Source organism: Anguilla rostrata, chromosome 18, assembly GCF_018555375.3.
Source record: "Anguilla rostrata isolate EN2019 chromosome 18, ASM1855537v3, whole genome shotgun sequence".
In the NCBI taxonomy this organism is placed as follows: domain Eukaryota; kingdom Metazoa; phylum Chordata; class Actinopteri; order Anguilliformes; family Anguillidae; genus Anguilla; species Anguilla rostrata.
In genome coordinates this window covers 9451694-9468341 of record NC_057950.1, presented here as the reverse complement: position 1 = coordinate 9468341, position 16648 = coordinate 9451694, and the positions used below count along the sequence as shown (strand labels likewise).

General features: G+C 45.5%; 2 protein-coding genes across 3 annotated transcripts; both read right to left on the bottom strand.

Moving 5' to 3' along the window:
- LOC135245364 (tripartite motif-containing protein 16-like) lies at positions 1-6396 on the bottom strand. The gene is made up of 6 exons (XM_064318428.1): positions 5626-6396; positions 4677-4772; positions 4275-4508; positions 3402-3561; positions 2524-2583; positions 1-1231 (listed from the first exon to the last, which is right to left on the bottom strand). Exons 1-6 carry the CDS (start codon positions 5803-5805, stop codon positions 708-710), a joined length of 1254 nt encoding a protein of 417 aa, XP_064174498.1. The 5' UTR covers positions 5806-6396; the 3' UTR covers positions 1-707.
- A 2660-nt stretch (positions 6397-9056) lies between these two features.
- si:ch211-198a12.6 (uncharacterized protein LOC563253 homolog) lies at positions 9057-15939 on the bottom strand. Of its 2 annotated transcripts, none has more exons than XM_064318426.1 (2): positions 15767-15939; positions 9057-13027 (listed from the first exon to the last, which is right to left on the bottom strand). In XM_064318426.1, the coding sequence occupies exon 2, from the start codon at positions 12880-12882 to the stop codon at positions 11236-11238; it is 1647 nt and encodes a 548-aa protein (XP_064174496.1). In that variant the 5' UTR covers positions 12883-13027; positions 15767-15939; the 3' UTR covers positions 9057-11235. The 2 variants fall into 2 exon arrangements, with proteins under 2 accessions (XP_064174496.1, XP_064174497.1); XM_064318427.1 differs by having other exon boundaries at positions 15779-15939.
- Between the last annotated feature and the right edge of the window lie 709 nt (positions 15940-16648).

Here is a 16648-nt window from a genome sequence, read left to right as displayed (position 1 = left end):
TTTTAAAATGATCACATATCCTTTTATGTACACATATTTGATCAAGAACAATCCAGCTAATTCAGTGTAAATAGTAAGTGTTGTAATTACAGACATTTAGCAGACGCTCTTATCCAAAACTGCTTACAGAACTTTTTTTTTGTACTTTTGTTATTTTGTCATTTTTGTTTTGTAATTTTATAATAGTATAAAAAGTCATTTATAGCAAAAGCAAAACAAAGCTTCATCAAACAGTGACACAGTCAGTAGATTGGCCAATTCTCAAACTAAGCTTAATTTAGTTATGATAAAAGAGTGATAGACGTTAAACTTGATACTGAGGAGCGTGTTACAGTAACAGCTGCACATGATTCAAACAACAAATTGCATTTATGAGCTAATTATATTAATTTATTCCCCAGCAAAAACTAACAAATCTCTCTGGTAGCCTGTTAGGTTAAATGAAAACGAATCTAATTTTCCTAAGTCAGGGCAATTCCCCCCTCCCCGCCCACACTACTGCCCCACTATCCACTACCACACTACTGCCCCACTAGCCACTACCACACTACTGCCCCACTACCCACTACCACACAACAGACCCCCTCCCCTCCCACACTACTGCCCCACTATCCACTACCACACTACTGCCCCTCTACCACACTACCTTTTTAAGGGCCCCACCTGTACTGGAATACCCCCCGTTTTGCCTTTTCGTTTCCCCGCGGCTAAAATATTTTTACGGTGGACCCGAAACCCCACACCCCGAATCCCGGGTAGAGGGCCTCCGTGAACGTGGTCTGGACCTTGTGGATCAGGGTCATGGTGTCGGTCACGCTGTAGAAGGCCAGGTTTCCGGCCCGGAAGTCCAGGAAGACGCCGATGCGCGAGGAGCCGGGGAAGGGCACGGTGGTGCTGGCGTTGTTGTGCACGAAGGCGCACTTGGCCTCGGAGCAGTAGAGGCTCCACGACTTGTCGTTCCAGCCGAAGTTGCACTCGTTGCCGCTGGACTTCCGGCTGATCCCCTTGTAGGACACGGCGATGTCGACCTCGGTGCCCTTCCAGTCCACCTCCCAGTACCAGCGCCGGCCCGACAGCCCCTCCCGGCACAGCGCCTGCTGCCAGTTGGCGAAGCGGCCCGGGTGGTCCGGGTACGGCAGCGGCTCGCTCACCATCTCCAGCGCCGTGTTGCCCTCCAGCAGCCGCAAGCTGCGATGCACCGTGTTGGGGTCCAGTCTCAGCTCGCAGGAATCTGAGACACAGGAAATAAACAGCTGCAGAATGAGACTCTGCTTTCCCCCGGCAGGTTTTGGACAGAGAAAGGCCTCGTTTCACGTGTTAATTGTTAAAGGAAAAAACTCCTCGTTAAAACACTAGCATTGTTAGTAAAAGTGTAGCGGCAACGTGAAATTCATTGCACGGTTTATTATCTGATATTTGTAATACATTTTACTTCATCACTATTTCAGATTTTTCAGTTGCTATCCTGTCAGGCTTCTTCTAGATCAGCTCCAGTGTGTTATTTTCCTACTTCCCCAAGAACTACTTTCACCTCCCCCCCTTTGTGAGAATGTGAGCTAAAAGCTGTCTGAGATTGTGGCCACACCCTCAAACCCCTCAAAGCCACAGTGTCGCATTCTGGACTACTGAGGCTGCTAGGAGTGTGGCAGAAAGTTAATTAGCAGGGATTCAAGGCGAAACCCCTGACTTGTTGTCCCTAATGACCTGAAATGAATGTCTGAATACTTATAGTTGGTGCTATAGTGAGCTGAAGACACTTTCTCCATTGTGCTGGCTGTGGTAATATCACGGTATGATGCCACATCATCAACAAAACTTAAGTTCAACTGTGAAAAACTCCAAAAAAATAGGAAAATATAACATCACAAAGCAAATTCTGAAAATGTCAAAGTCTTTCAGGCTGGAGTTTTTTTTTGAACATTAAAAGGTATGTGATAACATTTTGATTACTGTTCCTTCCTCAGATGGGGGAATGAGTCATATAACCCACCTCTATGTGTCTCTGCACCACGCACCTTATCTGTGAAACTGTATAGACACTTTTGAATTTCCCATTTTGTTTCTTGATATTAAATGTTTCTGTTCTTCACTGCCACATACAAGAAGCTCCATGGCAGAACCACAATATTACGCCCTACAACTATTGCAGAAGTGTGTAAGCTGGACCTCCTGTAGTACTGTTTGTCACCTATAGGCTATAAAATAGTCACTGGGTCTCCTGTAGTACTGTGTGGCCTGTAGAGTGTAAAATAGTCACTGGCTGTCCTGTAGTACTGTGTGTGTCCCGTAGGGTGTAAAATAGTCTCTGCCTCTCCAGTAGTAGTGTTTGTGTCCTGTAGGGTGTAAAATAATCACTGTAAAATTGGTTTATGTCATATTTGGTTTTGTTTGTCCTTTGCATACAACTATTGAGAATTATTAGCTCTTGAAATGTTCATAGGGCGCCCCGACCCATCACCATCCACCCCCCCCCACCCCCACCCCCACCCCCACCCCTTAAAGCGCGTCTCCATGAGCACTCACGCTGTAAGAAGTCCTCTCTGGTCCGGGGCTCGTCAGCCTGCAACACATTGACCTCTTTCACTGTGGAGAGATACGGAACAGAAAAGAGGCCCATTTGTGCATTTGAAACTTCGCTTGCTCTGTGAAATTCAGCAGCCCCTCTCAAAAGACCTTATTTGGCTGTGTGCCAGACATCATACTGAATAGAGAGGAATTGTGCCTTCTTAATTTACATCTCTCTTATAGAACATCAGGAGCACTAGGTGTACAAAGAGTGAGAATATTATCTGAAAAGGTACATATTTGAAGCGGTCCGTTCATTTCATTTAACCACTGAGGCAAAGAAAACCAATACACTGTAATACAGCTGAAATGGGCTCTTATTTATGGAGGACAGCACTTTGTGCACTTGATGAGGGATTCACACCCCAAGTGATACAATTAACACATTTACTGGTTTAAGGCACACCTGTCTGGCTCTTAACACTTCCCTTATCTGAAGTTCCAATCAGATATAGATGCAAGGCGTCTTTAGACACCTCTATGCACCCCTCTAGACAACTCCACAGACACCTCTGAACTAGCTTTCGTCAAATGAACGTTCCGTCACTTCAGCAGACAGCTCTTGCAGAATTTGGCTTGTCAGGGACGGGAGGCTGCTCATCCAATCCCAGCGCAGCGTGTAAAGAGGATGGGAAAGCCTCTCTCTCACCTCCAGGCACGGCTCTCCTTCTCATCACTTTCAGACCCATTTCCAAACTCATATGAATGAATGAATGCGTCCAATCTGGGGACCTTAGTGTTTATGCTATGCTATGTTTATGCTGTTTATCCTTAGGTCTTTTGCTCGATTCAGAAGAGGCTCCCATCAGAAGCCTGGCTGCCCTAGCCCCACCCACCTGTGGCTGAGATATTGGCCAGCTCTCCTTTGCATGTCTCCTCCAGCCGTTCTTTCAGTTCAGAGATGGCTTTCTTCGTCGGACCGAAGGACGAGTGTGGGTCCACATTGATGCTGGAGATGTCCTCGTACCCAGAGGGGGAGGAGAGCATCTGCCAGCTCTGCGCCAAAGTAAAGAGAGAATTAGCCTTGTGTGTGCCAGACCTGTACCTCTCTACTGTGAGCTTATAACTCTACTGTGAGCTTACAACTCTACTGTGAGCTTGTATCTCTACTGTGAGCTTACAGCTCTACTGTGAGCTTATAACTCTACTGTGAGCTTGTATCTCTACTGTGAGCTAACAACTCTATTGTGAGCTTATAACTCTACTGTGAGCTTGTATCTCTACTGTGAGCTTACAACTCTACTGTGAGCTTATAACTCTACTGTGAGCTTGTATCTCTACTGTGAGCTTATAACTCTACTGTGAGCTTGTATCTCTACTGTGAGCTAACAACTCTACTGTGAGCTTATAACTCTACTGTGAGCTTGTATCTCTACTGTGAGCTTATAACTCTACTGTGAGCTTGTATCTCTACTATGAGCTTACAACTCTACTGTGAGCTTATAACTCTACTGTGAGCATGTATCTCTACTGTCAGCTTATAACTCTACTGTCAGCTTATACCTCTACTGTCAGCTTATATCTATCTGTGCCTTGAACTTATCTCAACTGTGAGAATCCAAAGGGACTTATACCTCTGTTGCATATAGTGACATTTGTAACATCACAAAATGCAACTTAAGCCAAAAATGATTTCAATGGTCAGATTTCCCTATAATGGCCATAGTAAGGGAGATGTGTTGGGAGCCGGTGGTCAGAGAGGGCGTTACCTGCAGGAAGTGGATGTGGTCGTCGGAGTGCGAGAGCTGCTCCAGCTCCACGTGCCTCCTCCTCAGCTCGGACACCTCCTGCTCCAGCTGGTGCAGGAGCGCCGTGGCCCGGGTCACCACCGCCCGCTCCTGGGCCAGGACCTGCTGCTTCACCTCCGCGTGCCACCGCTGGACGGACCGCACCAGCTCTGTGAAAATCCGCTCGTTCTCCTCGATGGCCGTCTGCGCAGAGTTCTGTCAGGAGATGCACATTTCACTTTTAACGGCTACTTGGTCCAGCTCTGAGCCCCGATTGGCCCGTTTCTGGGCCCCGACTGGTCCGGGCCTGAGAACTGATTGGCCCATCTCTGAGCCCCGATTGGGCCCTCGTTTGAGTGGGCGGGTCATCCCAGTATTACTCACCTTGACGGCTGCCACTGCTTGCTTCAGATCCTGCCACTTCTTCACCCTCCCCTGGATTCTCTGCTGTGACTTCAGTAATGTGGCCCCAAGCTGCTTCTGCACATCAGTAGTTCAGCCGTTACATTTCACTGCCTTAAAGGGAACCTCACAGGGACAGTTGTCCAGATTCTCTGATCTAAACAGTATATGGATAGTTCATTATGATGGGTTAGGATCTAACACTTCTCTCACTTACACGCGTGCAATCTCACTCACTCTTACGTGTACACATGCACGCACACTCATATACATACACATACTACGCGACACTGACATGTTTGTTACCCCTTGCTATTCTGGCATCCAGCCCATTGTGGCAGGTCTAAGTGTAGAGTGTAGAACCGTAGCAACTATAAACATCAATTTCAGCTCATCCACTTTAGATATCGGTCAGCTCGGTCTCAGGGTGAAAGCAGTTTTGGGGTTGAGTTTAATGTTCAGATTCCTGAATGGCAGTTGAGTCTTCACTAGCAATATGATTATTGTGAAATGCTATTGCGCCACTTGGCATAAAAATGCTTTTGATTTTTTCAGATGGCTTAAGCAATGAGCACTAGTCAGCGACTGCTACTCCTATTGCTGGGACAATCTGACTATCCAATAGCTGGAATTATTTTTAGTTCTGTACTGTTAAGTCTGCTGTATGATTAGAAGAGACAACAGGCCCCTATTATATTATTCAGTACAGTTTTCGGAACGTAATCTTTAAAGATACGTCATCAGTTTTTCTTTAGGCAAACAAAACCAAACAAACAAAACTAAACAAACAAAATGCCCATCCCTACAGAAGGAGAAAGAGCCACTGACTTTTAAAGACAGAACACATCGTCGACCGACGACTCACAAACTGTGACTCAGATTTCAGTGTGGGTGAGAGTGGGTTCCTGCCAGGCCACGGCGGGTCCGGTACCTGTCTCTCGGTCCTTTCCGTGGCGGCAGAGACGATCTCGTGGTTCTTGTGCTCCTCCATCATGCAGAGCACGCAGACGCACTGCTGGTCCGTGCGGCAGTACACCTCCAGCAGCTTGTCGTGGTTGGAGCAGATCTTCTCCTGGATCTGCCCGGCAGGGCCCACCAGCTTGTGCTTCATCAGGGCCGGGTACTCGTAGTGCGGCTGCAGGTGCCCCTCGCAGTACGAGGCCAGGCAGGCCAGGCAGGACTTGGTGGCCCGCCGCTTGGTCCCCGTGCAGATATCGCACAGCACGGTTCCGGGTGTGGGAGCGGCGGCGGCGGCGGCGGCGGAGGGGCTCGAGCGCCACCGCCACCACCGCCACCGTTCAAAGTAGCCGACTTCCCTGTTTTACCCAGAGTGCCACGGCGGTCCCGGTCCCGTTCCCGTTCCCGGTCTCGGCCTTGGCCGCCCGCGATGCTGGATCGTGACATTTCGACGCGTGCTGAAGCTCAGAAAGCAGAGGAGTGACTGCGGAGCCAGTTTCAGTGAAACCTCTCGAGCAAAAGGAGGCGGGGAAGAATGCACGCTATGACTAAACTTCAGGCTGAACCGGAATGCCCGGTTAAAGACCACAGCGAAAAGGCGTGTGCCGAGCTGCTGTTCAACATTCTTTTATTCCCGTTTTATCCTTTACTTTTCTGCATTCCTTGAAAATCATTATGTACCATTTTATGTTTATCATATATTTTTAAAATCTATTTAGTTTACCCTTATTTAACCAGGAAAGTCCCTTGAGATTAATAAATTATTTTTCAAGAGAGATCTGGCCAAGACCTGTATGAAAAAAAAACTAAAAGCAATAGGGCATATACAGAGTAGACATACAATAGTAGATTCAGCTGAGGAAAAGCATGTGCACTTCAATTACACAGTCATTGATCATGGCTCTGAACTCCCCTAGAGGACAAGATTATTAAAATGGGGAGTATTTTGAAGATTATTCCATGACCAAGGCGCAAAATAAGAGAGGGCTGTTTTACCGGTCTCCGAGCAGACCCTGGGTACCTGGTAGAGCAGCCATCAGGTGGAGCAAGACTGATAAGTGCAGGTGGAGGGGAGGAAGCTGTACAGATATGAGGGGACTTTACCCAAAATGGCTTTATGTATAAAAAGAATGATGTTTGTGTGAAAGATTAGGCCTTCAAAGCTACGTAGATAAAGGGTGGATATAAATTGAGTGGACAGATTATCATCAAAGCTAAAATCAGGATATCAGGCCTAACCAGACTTGTACGATAAAAGGGGTTGTGCGTGTAGCGCACTGAGCATGTGCAGACCGGTGTCCCCCAGGGGGACTTGCGTTATGCTGTGCTGACCTACTGCTGGATGATGGATCTCCATGCGATGGGCAGTAAGAACACGCTTTACTGTCACCTGCAGCCTTGCATTGTACTTCGTTATTAATCACAGGCATAAGCCTAAATATCACACAGGAACCTCTGAAAACGAATGATGCTAAAAGCCTGAGGATGAAGAGAAAAAAAACAAAGAGAACAGGAAGTGAGCAGGCAGAGAACAGGACGTGAGGAGGCAGAGAACATGAAGTGAGGAGGTAGAGAGCAGGAAGAGAACAGGAAGTGAGCAGGCAGAGAACAGGAAATGAGGAGGTAGAGAGCAGGAAGAAAACAGGAAGAGAGCAGGCACAGCACAGGAAGTGAGCAGGCAGAGAACAGGAAGTGAGGAGGTAGAGAGCAGGAAGAGAACAGGAAGTGAGCAGGCAGAGAACAGGAAGTGAGGAGGCAGAGAACAGGAAGTGAGCAGGCAGAGAGCAGGAAGAGAACAGGAAGTGAGCAGGCAGAGAGCAGGAAGTGAGCAGGCAGAGAACAGGAAATGAGGCAGAGAACAGGAAGTGAGCAGGAAGAGAGCAGGCAGAGAACAAAGCCCAGATGAGCCAGTGAGGGAAATCATTTGGCTGCCGCTGTGCAAAAGGCTCACAGTGAAGTGCAATGGACTGGTAGTGTTCCCCACACATCGTGCTCATCCTGCTCAGGGGAGCACAGGAGGGGATTGGGAGAAGCAGAGGAGAATCACCGAATCATGTAATCAATCAAAGAGTCAGGAAGTCCCTCAGAGCAACTCCAAGGAGGAACGGAAGACACCTGCACACTGAAAACAGGCCATTGTCACCTGTGGGGCCGGGTCAGACTCACCTGCACGCTGAAACAGGACATTATCACCTGAGGGGCAAAGTTGTTTGTGCATCAATTTTTATGCAGTCTGTTTTTTAATGAAGCCCCATGCTTCATAATCTGAGGATGTGGCTGGTATCACGTTACCACTGGAAATGAGTTTCCTTGATTAACATTAATACGCTTAGAATAAGCGCCGTTATAATTATTCTGCACCTCTACCATCAACTAGGTGGTATGGATGCAAATTCGGACGGCATGTACTTTGGCTTCAATTGCATGCAACTCGATTAAGTTATGAATGTAAGTGAAATGGCTGATGACAACTTGCATGTGAATGCAGTTTGAAGTAAAATTTCATAGTGCCAAGCTAAATATTTTATGAGTATATGAGCAAAAAACTAAAAAAATTGTTACATTTATAGCACCTCTCCCCTATTTATACATCATTTGATGCAATTGGATATAATTCCATGAGAACGTCCAAAATGTGTGCTTAGTTTATGCAAATAGGCTTTCTCTCTTTACAATGGAATGAATGGAAACCATCTAAGCCCTATTTGAGCAGGAAAAACTGACAAACCCACTGTGTAAATACAATTGCTGCCTTGTTTTACATATGCCATGCATACATTTGACTAGAATGTAGGCTGCTTACCGTGAATGAAACTCGGGCGAAAATGCTGTCGGTTTCATTAATTACATGTTGATACCAGTACAATGCAGGCACAAGGATGGAACCATCACTAAACACATTTTAATCAATTGAGGAATCTTGCATAAATATTCACAAACATCTCAAATACTAAAATGCTATAGTTGAGTATAATCTATATGACAATGATCACAAGGAAATATTAGGCTAGATAAATCACATTTTGCACAAAATGATACTCTGGATGAAGGGGCATGGATTAACTTAATATGTACATTTATTTTTAATCACGGGCTACTTTCCTTCAGATTTATAAGGGAAAACATCACTTTCGGACCACTAATAAGGCCTTCCAAGAAATGTTTTTAATCATCAGATGCCAAGTGCCCCTTGCAATGCCCTACTGACTGTGGAAGCAGCTTAATTTTGAAAAAGTGCTCTATGGTGAGGACTGCAGATTTGCACATGCATATTTTTCTAACTCAAAGTTGCATGTCCTTTTGAAAAATTTACCCACTCATGTTGCTGCCATATAGCACTTGTAGTATTGTGGACCATTTCAAAGAATGCACACTCGTAGCAAGAAAAAGAAAAAACCAAGGATGCAGAATTGGACAGTCAACCTTTATTTATCCATAAATGTGCCACTCAACAAAGATTGGGAGACGGGTGGAACAGCCTCGACAGAGAGGCGCCAATCAAAAATATGGATTAATGGTGGAACTTCTGAACCTCAAACTATCTACACTGAGGCCAATCAACAGACAGGGAAATTAAAAAGACGATAGTAACGTATTGTAAACATATATCCATATACAGAGAAGCGAAAAGGAAATAAGTATCGAATGAAGTCAAATCAAAACAAGGGTTAGTATGAAGAGGAACAAAAGGAGCGATTGCAAAACCTTACAAATATTTTCATTGACAGCTCGGCATACATTTCTACACACAGCATGCAATAAGGCACCTATATCTAACACAATGAATAAGCCTATGCTACTATAAGTGAAGCACAATTTTTATCCAAAAACATTTTCTCAACGAAAGAAACCAGGATCAATAACGTTCACTCCCATAAAAACAATATTCCGTTCGTTTCCCTTTCAAATAATCCAAACCATATTTTAAAAAATACATCAGTTTGTAAAAGAGAATAGTTGTTTTTTTTTGTTTTTTTCATACACAGAACAGTTAAGTAGAAAGCGCAAACCAATGGAATCTTGAAAATTTGAAAGAATTCAAATTAAGGTTCTTCAGTAAAAGCAAGCTATTATATACTCTGTACGTGTTGGTAAGTATACTCTACAATCTATTACTATGTCAAATTGGATAGCTTGTAGAATGTAATGCAGTCAGAATATAAGTTAACTATATGCTATACATTGCTAATTCAATTAGTTTCCAAAGCAATAGCAAGGAATATTTTGAACATTTGTAAATATGCACAATCACTTATTGGTAACATACATTTGGTATTGTACCAAACCACTGGCTAGAACTAGTCTGTAGAAGGAATATTCTGGACGCAAGTCAACTTCAAATCTTGTGAGACCAAAAACAGTTGATATTTCTTCTAGCGCTTGATTCTTTTTTTTAACCAAATGCATTTTGGTCGTGCACGTGAGCCGTTTAGACCTAGTGGAGGAGGACACGGTGGTAACCTGCGATCGAACAAATGGGGAAACAGGCTTTTATTTCAGCCCTTTCCCCGCTGGGCTGCGTGGGCGTGGCACCAACTGACATCACGCCGAGCGCCCCCTAGAGGCACAGCTCACAGCCGGTGGAAGAGGAGAGTCCACAAGCACAAGATCACTGGACTGTCAAATGCAGATCATTGCCCGCTTCCTGTACAAGCGGTTGCTCAGACACTCATTTTGAGCACAGCTGTATTACTCTAGAGATGAATGGAAGAATCTGATTTCCGCCCCCCCCCCAGTCAGCTGTTTGTCAAACCTCTTCCCACACTACTCAATTTTAATTAGGCCCCCCCAAAATATAAACAGTGGCATTGTTTTCACTTGATGGAACCATAACCCTTTGCTGACATTTCCAAATATCGCCAGTGGTACCTCAGTTGTATGCATGCGCTGGGGGGAAAAACTAAAAACAAACAAACAACAAAAAAAAAACTAAACAAAACAAAAAACATCCCATTTAACCAGGAAGAGACTTGCCGGGCCTTGGTCCAGAATAAAGCTACACGTTTGTAACTCAAAAACACACTATCCACCTATGAAAAACCACTGCTTATTTACATTTATCTACTGCTCAACACCACCTGAGTCTTCAGAGCTCAAAACAACATTGCAGCAAGGTATACTAACCAGTACTAAAAGAACCGACCCGCCACAAGAATGGATATAAAATATTTACAGAGGATGTTTTCCTTAGCATTTGTATACCTCAAGTATCCAGATTTAACTGCCACTAAACACGGTTCAGGGGCTCTGAAGCAAATTTATCATTTCAGCACCATGGTCAGCAAGGACACGGGCCAAATTTTAGACTCCATTCCCAAAAACATGATTTGTTCAAATTCATATTGACCGTTTTTTCTTTTTGTTTTTTTTTTCTTTTTAAACGGACAAGGCTCATCAATCAACGCTAGCTGTTAGCAAAGGGTTACAGTTCTGACACTGGCTACCGACTCACGCTTTGTACAAATTTTACGGTTTTCTTTTTTCATCACTTATAGAAGGAAGTCATCATCCCATGCTCAGCGATTATGTTTGTCTAAACCAAATAGCGGGGCCACAAGTAAAAAGGGTTGATCACGGGGCGGAGCTATACATCTTTGTGACGTATTCTATGGTGTCTGGCCAGGGAGGACGAATGGTTAAAACCCTGTCCGCATTGGGAGCACCTGTACGGTTTCTCGTTTTCGAGCAGCTGCTGGTGTGTCAAAATGGCGGTGTGGGGGAAACCTTTACCTGACGGAGCAGGGGTGAACGATTTCTCATCCAGCGAGTGAGTTCGCTGATGTCTGTACATAGAGGAAGAGTGGATGAACTGCTTTCCGCAGTGGTTACAATTGTATGTTTTGCCGTCTGAGTGAGCTCTTTGGTGCCGCGACAAAGAGGACGAATGATTGAAACTCTTCTCACAATGATTACAGCTGTAGGTCTTCTGGCCTGTGTGAACCCTCTGGTGCTTAATAGGGGCCCCGTACTCGCTCACGTGCGCCCTCTGGTGCTTAATTGGGGCCCCGTAGGGGAAGCCCTTCCCAGACTGGGCTACCCCGTACATCTTCTCCTCCGAGTGGGTTCGGTTATGTCTAGAGAGGGAGGAGGAGTGGTTGAAACTCTTCTCGCAGTGGGAGCAGCTGTACGGCTTCCCGCCCGAGTGCAGCTGCTGGTGCTTTTTAAGGTGGCGCCGCCTAACGAAGCTCTTCCTGCACTGGTTGCACTTGTACGGTTTCTCGCCCGAGTGAATTCGCAGGTGCTCCTTTAAGGTGGAGGCCGCCGCGAAACTCTTGCCGCACTGCCCGCAGCGGTGGGGCTTGCTATCGCCAGCGTGGACCCGCTGGTGCCGCTTCAGGCTGGACGCGGTGGCGAAGCCCTTCCCGCACTGAGCGCAGCTATACGGCTTTTCGCGCGCATGCATTTCCTGATGCTTTTTAAGGTGACGCCGCCGGATAAAGCTCTTTCTGCACTGCGTGCATTTGTATGGCTTGTCGTCTGCATGCATTTTCATGTGTTCCCTCAGAGTAATGGCCGCCGCGAAGCTTTTCCCGCACTCCGAACACCTATGCGGTTTATCGCTCGAATGCATCATCTGGTACGGCTTTAAGTTAAACGGATCGATACAACCCTTCCCCACCACGTCTACCCCCTTTAAGTGAATTTTCTGGTGCTCTTTCAGGCTGGCTTCAACAGCAAAACTCTCCCCACACTGGATGCAGCTGTAGGGGTTAGTCGCCTTGTGAACCTCATAGTGTTGGTGCAGGTCGGACGCACTGGAAAACAGATCCCCGCATTCATTGCATTGCAGGCCCTCATGAATGACAACCCCATTCTCAGACTCCACCGTCAGCTCGCCTGCACAGTGCTGCAGATCACCTTTGTCATTCTTCATAAGATCACCCAACAAACTCTCATGGGACTCGCCCTTAATCTGATTGGCCATGTCTGCGCCACCGAAGCACTGCAGGTCTGTCTGATGCTCGGCCTTGGTGTAGTCGTGATCAGTCTCTGTGATTATCTGGTCGGTCTCCACGCAGGTGACGGAGCCCAGCTCGGACGGCCCCAGCCCCTGCACCTTGCTGAGGTCTGCGCCGTGGATGACCAGCTCGCCCTCCCTCTTCTCGTCCAGCGCCATGATGTCGGACCCGGGCGGGTAGTGCACGTCACTGACCTGGCTGTGCGGGATCACGCACTCCGAGCCCAGCGTGTCCAGCCCGGACGTGTCGCACTCAGTCTCTGACTCGGCCATTAGTACGAACTCCAGTGCACGAGCTGGGGGGTCCCCGGAAGGGACCAGCTGGGTTTCCTGTTGTGCCTCCACCTCTGCAACGCTGTCCTGCCGCTCCACACCTGGGTAGTTCTCTCTCGCTACAGGGACCGCGACACCTGGGCTCCTACGGAAACAACAATCACCTCCAACTCAGACAAGAACTAGCAGCCCCACCTTCCAAATAAGGGGAACATGACAAACACCCCACCGGTTACCCGGAGACCATGTTCATAATAACATGGTGCTAAAATTGTAACCAATGGTGTGACCGTTAAGCGGACTGCCAATCAAAACTGAACTTCATACAAATGTCCATACAGAATGGACAGACCCTCCAATGAGCATGTTCAGGCACAATCAAAATGGAACTTATGTCCCCATTTTCAAATGTAACTTCTGCACAGCGTGTAATCAAAAATACCCTAACTTTCAGGACAAAAACCAGATTTAGAGATTGTTGCACTAATGATGCTCATCAGACTGGACGAGTCACATTTCTGCTTTTACCTGACTTACCTTAACTCAGGAACAAATAACCCTGTTACAGTTCTGGTACTTGATACTTGATAGTAAATGATACTCCTCATTTTAAGAATGGTTGAACGTTTTTAGTAAATTACACAAGTTTTAATTCTAACTTTGACAGTCATTATTAAAAGTAACTAATGCTCATTTCCAGTTTAAAAGAATATCATATACAGCTAAGAACATGGATCTAATGACTCGGAGCACAGTTGGGTATTAGAACATGCAACACAAGTATAATTTTGTCTGATTAGAAATTTACAGCCATATGAAGTACCAACAGCAAAATCCCTGGTGCACTTCAATTCCGATAACCCTTGATGACAAATTGCTACCTTTCTGCATTCACGATTAACTAATGCAACAATAGCTTCGTGCACACATTTTGCCGCCCCCCCGAATACCCAACATCCTTCACTGAACATCGGCATGGAGCACCCTTCAAATAGATTTGCGAAGAAACGAAGGAGAGCATCAAAAAGTAATCTTGGATATTTTGAGTAAGGAACTATGTCAGGCCCAGCATGACCCAAGTCTGGTGTTATGGTACACTTGCGTTAAATTAGCTACAACAATGTACATTACACGCATGCCGGACCACTGCATAGCCGGTCTGCTAAAGGAACACAGGCGACTTTAAAGGGGGGCTGATAAATCAAAAAGTTTGAGCAATGTCAATTTAAAACACACTGAGTTAACCTACCGGTAAAAGAGATAAACTCGCCCTCAGTGGAATATGGTTCTGATAATGGGCATGTATGGGTGCAACCATCAGCACACGTTACAAGTGCCGCTATTTTTAAATTAGTGATGCTGAAGAAACTTTGCTACGTCTGTTGCCCGTTTGAAATATTCGCATTTTCCATGTTTAAATAAACAACTTCGTTTAGTCATCTTAAATTAATTTCGTTAAGCAACAAAATTCAACGAATCACTTCTGCAATTCTCTTCATGTATCAGGTTCGTCCAGGCGCCAAACCGGTAGCTAGCCAGTCAAGCAAGCTGGCTAAACCAAGCCAACATTAGCTCGCTAACTAGCTCGCTAACTAGCAGATAGCTGGCTACCGCATCAAGCTATTATAAGGTTTCTAGCCAACCGAGAAGCGGGCTTTTGGCTGGTAATGCTGTCTAATTAAAACAGCCACCCTGACATGTAACATTAAATCACCAACTAAGTCGAACTGTGTGATTTGGATGATGTGAAACACATAGTTTTAATTTTAATGAAAAATGCATTTTTCCACAAACACAATTTCATTTGTGACGAACAACGACACGTCGCTACCATTAGCCAGTTAGCTAGCGATTAGCCAGCTAACTAGCAGCTAGTATCTTACAGGCTGCACATTCAGTTACTGAACACCGGTATAAAGCTGCTTTACATGGAAGAAACTCGGTTACCTAGTGCGCTTGAATGAAGAGCTGCTAAAGCAGGGGCTTAGAGACATGGGATTTACAGCAGGATTTACAGGCCTCAGGGAGCAGGCATCTTAGCTATGCCACTGCGGTTCGCAGCAACCCTAAGATGGCCGCCGCAGACTTCCGCCCTTCAAAGCGCATTTTAGCTACAAAAGTACCGCTCAGAAACAGACTAAATGTTCACGGTAATATTCGAAATACGGCAACGAAAATGTTTTACGTGATCAACTAAGCAGATGTTTGGTCCACAATGTGTGGAGGCGGCCTCGGGGATTAGGGCTTAGCTTTAGCTTTGGAGGGCGATAAAACGCCCGGGAAAGGCGGCACCATCTTATATAACCAGCAACAATGCGCCTCCCTGCACCGCCGCCATGCTACACTTCTGCGGGTAAAACGCAACCGATCCATTACTAGTTTTAACATTATGCAATTATAATGCTATTAAAATTGGTGCTGGGTGCTACCACGCGGCCTAAACACGAATTACCGAATCGAATTTAGCTATACTGCGGCGGAATTTATTTCTATCCATACTGGCGTCAGGGCCCAGTATTCGCTAGCCAGCTAATAGCGAGCTAGTTAGCAGCTACCTAGCCCGCTACCTGCTAGTTAGCGAGCCAGCTGCCATTTTGACAAAACCCAGTACGGATCTGGGTTAAGATTCTATAAAATACGATTTCAAAGTATTCCATTGCAAAAAAAATACTCGCTTCGGCATGATCCTATTCGTTATTCAATGCGAACGAACGACGATTTTACACAAGCGCAAAAAAAACCTTCATGCAAGGGGTGCTGCGAGGGAGGGAACTAAAACACAGCCATACTAGCTGGCTGGCTACGGCTATCTTCCAGCCATGTTAGCTCGCTAAACCACCACACAAAACCGGTAATAAACAGAGGGGCGATTTATATACACTACCTGTATATTTACCTTCCCGTATAGCCTTTAATTGTTTCGGTTTGTGTACGTTTATCGACGAATACTGTATTTTTTCGCTTCGACTTCCTTAAGCTTTTCACCCCGCCGCTTCTCCTCCGTCTTCCTCTCTCAGCAACGCTGGCGCCACTGGGCTGATGGCGCCAATAACGCTGAATCGCTCAGGCAAATGCTTTATGCGAACCTACCGCTAGGCGACTCGCTACTGCCACCATCAGCAGCGGATGTACGTAAAAATAGCCAACGTCAAGCAATCCCTAACTTGCACTGTTTTCATAAATATCTAGCCTACTGTCATCCGAAGCACGTACGTTTTGTAATGTCTCGAAATGTGAGTGAAAACCATGTGATCGTTTATTTTAGTCTTCAGTCTTCATTTTATTTTTCTTAATACTAACTGCCACCCATCATATGTGTACGCCGTTCAAGAATTACTTTCATTACTTTTAAGCATTTGTATGGACATTGTGTGTTTTTTTTGTTTGTTTTTTTTTTACTTTATAATCGGAACAAAAATGTATTTGGTTCCCTATGGCAAAGGAGAAATAACTATTGCTATATCCAAAGATCGGTGTTCTGCACGTAGACACTTGCATACAACCCTGTTCATTTTAAATAATCCCTGACACTGAACAGATGTTTCATCAGACAATTGGAACAAAAGAGGGGATTGGATTACCTCCGCTTGTGTGAATGGAAGTAACCTAAAAATGGGTGTAATGGTCTTTAGAAAAAAATGGCCACTAATACAAATATTTTTCAACCCCTGTTAGGTATGCAGTCAGGATTGTGCCTTGTAGCACCACATACAGTAGACATCCAGGGAATCTCAAATTAAGCTGTAATGTTTTGTTTTGTTTTTTA

What these genes read in the sequence shown, in the direction of transcription:
- LOC135245364 (XM_064318428.1), bottom strand. Translation starts at nt 5,805, where the DNA reads ATGAAGCACAAGCTGGTGGGCCCTGCCGGGCAGATCCAGGAGAAGATC. An exon ending in AAGCAGTGGCAGCCGTCAAG is followed by an intron (nt 4,509 to 4,676) that starts GTGAGTAATACT and finishes ATCTCCTGACAG; the next exon opens with AACTCTGCGCAGACGGCCAT. An exon ending in ACCACATCCACTTCCTGCAG is followed by an intron (nt 3,562 to 4,274) that starts GTAACGCCCTCT and finishes ACTTTGGCGCAG; the next exon opens with AGCTGGCAGATGCTCTCCTC.
- si:ch211-198a12.6 (XM_064318426.1), bottom strand. Translation starts at nt 12,882, where the DNA reads ATGGCCGAGTCAGAGACTGAGTGCGACACGTCCGGGCTGGACACGCTG.